General features: G+C 38.3%; 1 protein-coding gene across 1 annotated transcript; it reads right to left on the bottom strand.

Moving 5' to 3' along the window:
* Positions 1-754: 754 nt before the first annotated feature.
* slc19a2 (solute carrier family 19 member 2) lies at positions 755-9,354 on the bottom strand. Its single transcript, XM_007542033.2, has 7 exons — positions 9,151-9,354; positions 6,042-6,578; positions 5,720-5,966; positions 4,490-4,682; positions 4,075-4,216; positions 3,858-3,984; positions 755-1,647 (listed from the first exon to the last, which is right to left on the bottom strand). The coding sequence occupies exons 1-7, from the start codon at positions 9,271-9,273 to the stop codon at positions 1,529-1,531; spliced, it is 1,488 nt and encodes a 495-aa protein (XP_007542095.2). The 5' UTR covers positions 9,274-9,354; the 3' UTR covers positions 755-1,528.
* Positions 9,355-9,589: the final 235 nt, after the last annotated feature.

The raw sequence follows: 9,589 nt of genomic DNA on the forward strand, positions 1-9,589 counted from the left end.
TTGCAGGACCTGTTTCACCGACTCTCCTACCAGGTTCTGCAGCATATTCACGAGTTTTAACTTTGACATCATCTCATTTTTGCAAATTGTATAAAAAGTCATAAACAGTATGCAAAATTTGAAGAAAATACAATTTAAAACAAAAATTGTAAATATTTTTGCTAACCCTAACAGACCAAAGACAGGAAAAAGTCTGATGGCACACGCACACACACACAAACACGCACGCACACACACACACACACACACACCTGTTCAGATAACAAATGAAACACAATGACCACATGTATAAAAAGAATTTATTCAATATATATTTAAATTACAAAATGACATTTTTACATTGTATAAAAAGTATTTGGTTGTCTTTTGCATATATTAAAATAATTGCCCTGCAGCAAATAGGGAGTAATTTTCATGTTAACTGTGAAGATTGTTCACATTTACATTTACTTCAAAGCATCAAAAGATTACAGATGAGAAATTAATAGGCATGGAAACAGATTATAAGGCAAACTCTGCAACTCAGACATCTCTAAATCTAGAGACGAGCGATGAAAAGAGTGCGTAATGTCTAGTTGTACATTCATATGTCAGACAAGTCAACGGAAACTACAGTCTTTGGCATTAAGCGCCACAGCAAGGAATTTTGGGATATGCATTATATTCTCTGATTATATCAAAATTAATTTGGTCATTTTGCTTCATCACATATGAACTCCTGGCAACAGTGAAACAAAAGTTCAATATGATTTTGTCTATAAGAACTTTTTTTTTGCCTCTTCATAAATTGGATCGATTTTTGTTTGACAGACAGGAATGTTTCAGATCAGGGGTGCACCGATAATTCACCTGGCCATAAAATTGGCCTCAATTTCCTTAATTTTAAGATCGTGTTGGGCCAATACTTAGGTGACAAAGAAAGCAGAGGTCTGAAAATCAGCTACACTCCCATTCAGCTGTCCCATGAGGGAGGGGACTAACAGACAGACATGCCCACCAGGTCACGTCTACACATGCTTTGTTAACAATAATTGCTCCACTGTTGGCAATTTAACAGCTTTGACCCTACGTTTCGTTATAGGCAGGTCAGGCTTTTTAAAGATCAGTGACCGGCAATCAGTACACACCTATTTCAGATAAAACTATCTTCACAGATAATCTGAATAAAAAATAAAGCAGAATTTAAATGAGGATTTTATTTATTAAAAAGAAGAATGGTATGAACTAACCTGAGGGTGTAGAATAAATAATCACCTCTAATCATGAGAACTGGTTGTTCAACTCTTAACTGCTGGAATTTTAAGTCAATCTGAATTTAGCTGCATTAATGGCCTTCACACATGAATTGTTTATGGAGTTAAGACGTGGGTTAGGAAACTTTCCAAAAAATGTGTTTTTGACTTCATAAAGAATTCATGACATAAGGTAAGAGGGTGAATACTTTTCACATATTGGGTTGGATAATTTTCCCCTGAAATGGAATCATTTGAAAGCTGATATTATTTTTCTTCAGATTAGGTTTGTCTAATTATATGAAATATTTACCTCTGACAAAAGAGGCAAAGAGACTGGCGACCTGTCCAGGGTGTAACCCGCCTTTCGTCCGGAACGTTAGCTGGAGATAGGCACCAGCACCTCCCGACCCCACTAGATCGAGAGGACAAGGGTGTAAAGAAAATGGATGGATGGATGAAAAAAAGCAAAGTAGAAACACACTTACTTCTCCTTACTGAACATTTATCTTCACTGATGTATTTTAAAGCAGCTTTTCAGTGCAATTTGTCATCAACTAAACAAAAACTAAAAGCAGCTAAAATTTTTAAGGTACTTAAACAACAAATGACAAAGGAGCAGGGGATCATTTCAAGTTTCACAATGTAGTGTTCAGTGAAAACCTGCCAACAGTAATTGTGCGTCTCAGTACCACTACTTCCAACATGGAAGTATACATCTTTGTTAATTAGTGCATTACAGTCTACAGACTCACAGAAAAAGAAAAAAAAACACATTTACAGTCATATTAATTAATTTTGGCTGGTAACAAACGGTAGAACACTTAATATGGTACTGTAGTTAATTTGGTTTCTATTACAGGCCATAAACACTAGATAATGTTTTTCTGTCATATTGTGCCAACCTTAATTTATCTAAAACATGAATTTTTAACAGCAGGAAGCATTAGATCAGACAGTATTTTTTTATGTATTAAATGTAATCTAGGACAGTTGATATCTACCGTCTATGGTAATCTAATCCATAGCTATAATATGCTCAGTGCATTTTATGCACACTTTACTCCTAATGACTGCATTATGTATGAATAGGATAAAATAAGGTTCTGATGATGCGTTTCTACAACATGCTGTAATTCAAGAAATTTTAACATTTAGAACTGAGACTCCTGAGATGCTCCTATTTGATAAGCAACGGTGACAAATTTTATAATCTCATAATCTGAGTAACAGACTGAGACTGCAGTCACACCGACTGCTTTGATTGAATTAACTTATCCCATATGCCAGTGCAATACACATTTGTTTTTTTGGCTGGTCATTTTTGGGGGGTTCATTCTATAACTTAAGGATATTTTCCAAACTCCCAAAGACATGTGAAATATTTCATATTATATATTCCACATAATCACCAAAATGTGCACCTTGTTAAATTGTACCTTACAAGACAAAATGTAAACATAGTTATATAAAAATGTTTTCCAAATAGTGAACTGCTCCCAAGTACCACCTTAAAAATTGTACGTTTCTCTTCTTTAACCATGTTTATGACAAACCTGTGCGTCATCAACAGGGTAAAAGTTAAAAAATAAAAATATGTAAACATACTAGTTATTTATAAATATGATAAATACAATAATTTGACAAGGATCAATCACAGAAAACATAAAAACATTAAATATTTAGTTTTTAACCATTTCAGTTGATAGACATGAAGAAAATTAATTAAAGCTATTCAGATTTGAGTTTGTCAGGTGATAACAGCTCCTAATTCAGCATGTTTTAGAGACATCACCTGAATCTTGTTTTAGCCATCCCATTCATTCTCCCATCTGTAACAGTAGAGGTCACAAAATTGCTATAAACACTGCACAGAGCTGCAGAAGCTAAATAATTATTGGTTGCTGTTCATTATGTCATCATATGCATCATCCAGCTGAGTTAAGCAGCTTTATAAACTCCCAAAGTGATCAGGAAATTAACCGACTTTAAACAGTTCCAGGCATTGGCACCCACCAGGAGGCAGAAAGTTTTGGAAAACTAAGCTTTTCCAAAACTTTCTAATAACTATGGTTAAAAAATGGTTTGTTTAGAGGTTTGACTTGCCATCCTTGTTTCCATAAAGGCATCAAGGAATATCTCACATTTGGAAATTAAGATAGAGTGCAAAATCAGAGTGTCTCCTCTAAAAACACTTCTAAAGGTATTTTAATAGTTTAAACAATAAATGTTGGTGTTACATTCCACTGAAAATCTGCAAATACTGAATCAGTAATAAGTGGGAGTCCACTGTATTGCATTTTGTTGAGGGCAAAAAACCTGAGTATATATAAAAACACTTAATATAGTTGCTTTTATTTCTATTGAAAACAAACCCACTGACTTCTGTGGTTAAGTTTCAGGTCTGTATCACTCAGACCTGAAATTACTTGGCTCAGAGGAAAACTTGGATCATTAATACTTTGGTGTTAATGATCCAAGTTGGCTCCACCACACAAGAAGTTCAGGTCCAGCCCGCTTCAGAATATGATGACATCATGAAAAGCCCCCATTCAGTTTGTTCCAAAAAAGTGATTCAATGTCCACTCAAAGCTTTAAGGTGAATCATTCACTGTGTCACGGCACTGTTTGGAGGAGGGCTGGACTCTCCATTGACTTCCTGCATGGTCCGCCTGGAGGAGAAGACTCTGTAGAGGCCGGCCAGGAGGAAGACCACCGAGATGACTGTGAAGTAGCCGCCGTAGATGAAAAACTGAGGGAGCGTGACCAAACAGGCAGCCATTAAACACAACACTGGCATCAGCAAAGCTTCCTTCACATCAGCAAACAGCCGACATGTTACCTGAGTGACAACGTCAAGGCCGAGTCCAGCTGAGTCCACCACGACCACAGTGATCAGAGTCCAGAGCAGCAGGGCACCGAACGTGTTGACTCCAAACACCAGAGCGTATCTCTGCATGCTGAGGCTGGCCGCTATCTGGTACCTGGAGGTCAGGGAGCAACACTGAAACCAAGCGCAGTACTCCACCTCATGTCACCTCACGTTGACATGCTGCAGAAGAAGCTGCAGGTGCTTCATGCTGAAACAGCAGGAAGCTTCAGATGGAGCAACAGCTGCTTGCTGCAATCTGGATTCACTGAGACACACTTCTCCTTTCTGCCTTCCCTCTTTTCTTTCTAAGGGTCTCAAAGAATTGCTCAAAATCAGATTCTGAAGCTTCCTCCTCACTGTGGTTTTTACGCCATGTTAGACTCACGTTGCCACGGTGATGAGAAGCATGTAGATGGTCCTGAAGATGATGTAGGAGCTGTAGCTCACCCAGATGTTCTTCAGCATGGTCATGATGAAAACGCAGGCGGCCATGAGGAGGGAGAGGACCCACAGGAGCAGTTCTCCCCAGTGGGTCCAGTCCACTGGGAGGCAGCCCACCAGCAGAGCAGCCAGAGCGCCTGCAGGACACGACACGACTCAGACATCTGGACTCAGAACAGAAAGGGATGAAGAAATCATTTTTTCTGAATATGACTTTGTTGTAGTGCTGTAGAAAAGTATTTACTCCCCTTTAGATGGCTGTGATTAAGAAAAGAAAATGGTTGTCACATCAAGGGGATAAAGTTAACTTTGTTTGATTAAAACAGCCCAGGTTACTTTTGGTAGTTTTCATTAGAAGTAAACCAGTGCTTTAGAATTTATTCAGAAAAATTATTTTAGGGAAACTAATTAAACTAAACATTTTCAAAGTTAGCAAAAATGCTAAATGAAAAACTAGCTCTTCTATTAGCGCATCAGCAGATTAGCGGAAGTGTGCTCACAGCTGGGATATTGATAACATCTCACATTTCTGTAGCTCGTTCATTTTGAGGATTGACAGCAATCTAGCTAACGTTAGCCTTGCTAAGGTGCTAGGCTTGTTGCCATTTTGTACCTTCACAAGTTGAGGAAGTTTTGAGAATCTTAAACTGTTAAACCTTAACTGTGAAAGAATGTCTGTCCAGTGAAGAATCATCAAAGTGTGCCTTGACTGGTCAAAATCTTTCTATGTTGAACATGGAGTTGTAGTGGCTAGCTGATAATCTGTTGAGGGATTGTTTAGTAATCACATCTTGTCTGTTTCCTCCATTGTCAAGTCAAAATGGGAACATTAAAGTGTTGTTATGGGGTCCTTAAAACAGCTTTCAATAACCAGCATATTAAAAAAATCTAATAGTACTTTCTGTCTTACGTCAAAATAAAACTCTACTTACAGAATCTTAGAGGAAGAGTGCTTCATAAACAGTTTCTCTTGGTAGTATTGAGATTCACTATATTTAGTAAAACAGTTTAATAAACGCCATACTATTCCACATTTAACAATGGTTACCAAGAAGGAATATTCTGTTTCTATTTGATTTACTTCCTAAGTGTGACTTAGATTGGATTGACTTGTCATGTCTGAAATTTGCAAAACACCAGTCTAGAAATTCATAAATGAAAGCAGATGCCATACCAAGCAGCGTGGACAACGTCTCTACGTAGCCGTTGTAGATTTCATGGTGTTGGGATGAATGGAATATCTCCCACAGTGCCTGAGCGTAGTTGATGATCTGGAAGTAGCCACATGTGGCCAGGGCCCACCACACCGACCATGCCAGCAGGGTGCGACACCTGTAGCACTGCAGGAAGTCATGGAAAAGCATCCATAACACCTGCACAAACCCACTGCTGCTACCTCCTGCTTCGGATGACCTGGATATCTGAAAGAGGAAGAGTTCCCTTCTTCACACAACACACAAACTTCAATAAATTGTCAAGATGTGTAGATTTCTTACCATGGGTGCTCTGCTTTCTGAATCCTCTACCTTATCAGGGCTGGGACTGGAGCCAGCTGCAGGTTCCTCGACTACTCCTGGACTCATGTGGAAAAACAAACTCCTCTTGGGCATGGGGAGGAACCAGGGGGCAACGAAGGCCACGGTGGCTGACGCCAGCGTAATGATAACGAGGTGCACCAGCTCCACTTTGGCCAACGACAGCAGGAGCTGACCGAGGAGCGACCCGGCTGCCGAGCCGAACAATGTGACACTGCGGCAGTAACCGGTCACTCTCTGGTAGAGCTCTGGCTCCACCACGCTGTAGATGTAGGAGTAGTAGGCAATCTCTGTTGCTGTGGCCAACCCAAAGAAAAACTCCAGCAGCTGCATGGCCAGCATGCCATGGGCCTTCCAGAGCATGGCGTAGGTCAGTACCAGGCTGCACGCCTGCAGTACCAACACCGGCTTGTAGCAGAGGTAGTCTGTAGCCAGGAAGACGGGGAGCAACAGGGCGAGGTAGGAATATGTCCATATGGGATAGATTTCATTGACAACCTGCAGAGAACACAAGAAATATATTTTTAACTTAGTAGAATTATAAAAGAAAAAAAAAGGTTTCCCCCAGAAAAGTCCATATTTATATTTTAGAATTTGTTTTTCACAGTGTGGCTTCGCCTCCGTTTTGATATAATTAATTCCTACAAAACTAAAAAAGAAAAAAAACCTGTTAATTTATTTAATGAAAATGTATTTCTATACAAGTTTAATCAGCATAGTGAGGTAAAATTATTAGCCTCCCGAACAAAATCACACAAAACTTGTAATATTTACAAAGAAATTACTATAATAAAAACTGTTCACATTTTATTGCTTCCAAAAGACCAAAGACAAAATCTCCAAAGATTGATCAGTATGTTTTATTGATGTGCTAATTTGTCAAAACTGAAAAATCATTCAAAAATTAACTACAAATTGTAATCAATTTCAAAATTGCAATTAGCAACAATTATACCTTTTAATTGGACTCCAAACCTCAGTTAAATGCAAAATAAAAACTTAGTTTCTAATATTGGACTTTGTGGAAAACCAAAAGATTTTCTTAAACTATGGTTTGGCATTATTGTTCAGTACTGAAACCTCTTCTGAATGTATTCTGAGTCTAAAGTTTTAAAGCTTCTATGAGTTTTATTTGGTTTTAGTTTAAGTCAAACCTTATGAATCAAAAACCAGCAGCAGGATGTGAAGTAGAGCTCTGAACAATCAACATCTGTGTTAGTAGAACAGCACTCAAAAACTGTTACATGTTTCACCACAGCACAGGAAATGGTAACAGTTTTATAGTAACATTACATATAGAACAGTCATATGCTTCTGCCTTGTTTTCTATTAGCTACTACTTCTCTTCCTTTTCTGATGCAAACATAACATGATGTGGCTACATGATCAAAAGTATAACCGTTTCATGTTGACAGATTTGTTGCTGGTCCACATTACAACCTGATGAAGGTCATTATTTAAAGGATTAGCAAGAAAGCTGACATTTTTTGAGAGATTATCTCAATCTGAATGAAGTGTGTCTGAGCCTCCTTCTGCAAACAGTATGACTATAATGGAGAAGTGCTGCTCACACACTCACACCGGACGTGCTGGTTTTACACAGTCACCTTCCAAAGTATGTTTATTAGCCATAACAGCAACTAAAACTGTTTTCTTTTAGGATGCACCAAAATAAAATGTTTTATAGTGAAGAAGCAAAACTAAAACCTGACACACTTTTAGTGTGTAAATGGATCAACCAACAACCTGTTCTATCTGTGGTTTAGAAGAGCCAAAAAAGTTTAGGGACATATGTTTTATTGTGTAAATGCAGTGAATGTAAAATTAAAATTAATGCCAAAAAAATCCACTTTATTCCAAGTTTTTCTGAAGACAAAGAAAAGTGAATGAATTACAAGATTTTACCAATTAAATTTGATAGATTTAAACATCAGGGTTTCCCACTCTGTATTATAAGCCTGGTGGGCTAACAGGCTTCCCTTGTGCCCCCACAAGGCTAAGCATTGCTTATTTTTTTTAAGACTTTTTAAAATGTTTGCAATTTTAATACTTCATAGTTTGTGTTCAGGTATTAATTTTCCAATCTTTCAATAACACATAATTATCAAGTGATATTTTCAAATTTCATGTAAACTTAAAACATTTTTTAACTCAAAAATGTGACGGGCCACTGGATGAATGACTGCCCTAGCGCCCAACCACCGGCCTTAGCGAGTTTTCTGGGGGAAATCTTTAACATCAAAGCACATGTTTAATCTTTTTTTCAGTTATTGGTGTATTTCAGGGTAGAAAAACAGTAGATTTTTTTGTTTTGCTATGTTTAAATCTCTTACAATGAACAGCGTAACATAATGAAACTCAACAACTGAAGGAACATGTGGATGTAGAAGAAGTAATTTCCTAAGAGCAATACATTCCTGCTCTGCAAGCCAGCAACATATCTGGTCAGCTGGATGGACTGGTCACTGACCTCAATGCTAAAGACCACATGATTGAACATGCAGATATTTGTACATTATATTTTCATTATTAAAATGTAATTAGGAATTGTAACTGATGAGTAAACTGTGATAAACAAAATTCTTTGTTCCCTTTCATGATCCACACCCAAAACCAAAAAAATCAGTTAAATCCAAAATTATGACAGATCTAGAACAGCAGCAGATCGTATTAGTCATCTATCAAGGACACAACTCTATGTGACACACTGGAGGAACTGAATTATTCTCAGCGGAAAATAATTCAGTTCAGGTTTGACCAGTCTGTTCTCTGGATTACAGGAACTTGTGCGTCTCTGGAACCAGAATATAAAAAGTTAAGAATTGGATCAGAACCTCTGCGTTTACACAGCAGGTCAGGTTCGTCTGGAAAACGTCAATTCGGTGCAGCGTAGTACGTGAATTCTTAAGAAAACAGGAAATTCTTTATACCCAGAGAAGCTGCAAGAAGCCACGAACAAGCGGGACCAATTCTCCTTTACTTAGAAGGTCCGGAACCAGGCAGATCCAAACATGTGTGAGGAAACAGAGTGATGCAAGAGGAGCTGTGACCCACAGCACGGCAACCTCACCTGGGTCTTCGTCAGGTTCTTGTCCGGTCCCATAAGGTAAGCGGTGAGGAAAGGTTCCGACGGCCGCAGGCTGGAGAAGAAGCCGTGCACACACAGCAGGACAGTGGGATACACCGCAGACATCGTGGACCAGTTCGTTTCGACCTCCAAGCGCTTCTGCTTCTATGGTTTCTCTCATTTTTGACTGGACTCTGCAATAATCTGGTTTGAGTAAATTACCGCCCCAGCTGTTCTGAAGATGAACTGCAGCTAAAGGAGTTGATCTTTCTGAGCTAGAATAAAAATAAACGGATCAGTTTTAAAGGGTTCATTTTAGACAAACAGTTCATTTATATAATATTTTATTTTGTCACAAATCACAAACTTCCACATATTTTATTGGGATTTTATATAATGTTGTCTTTTTACAGCAAAATCTTCAAATATGAGCGTCACACCT

Source organism: Poecilia formosa, unplaced genomic scaffold, assembly GCF_000485575.1.
Source record: "Poecilia formosa unplaced genomic scaffold, Poecilia_formosa-5.1.2 Scaffold651, whole genome shotgun sequence".
NCBI classification, from domain to species: Eukaryota; Metazoa; Chordata; class Actinopteri; order Cyprinodontiformes; family Poeciliidae; genus Poecilia; species Poecilia formosa.

Bases quoted from the DNA above. Each gene is read 5' to 3' on its own strand.
- slc19a2 (XM_007542033.2), bottom strand. From the start codon at position 9,273: ATGTCTGCGGTGTATCCCACTGTCCTGCTGTGTGTGCACGGCTTCTTC. The intron at 6,579-9,150 runs GTGAGGTTGCCG...TGTTCTCTGCAG, and splicing joins AGAACCTGACGAAGACCCAG to GTTGTCAATGAAATCTATCC. The intron at 4,683-5,719 runs GTATGGCATCTG...CGTGTCCTGCAG, and splicing joins GACGTTGTCCACGCTGCTTG to GCGCTCTGGCTGCTCTGCTG.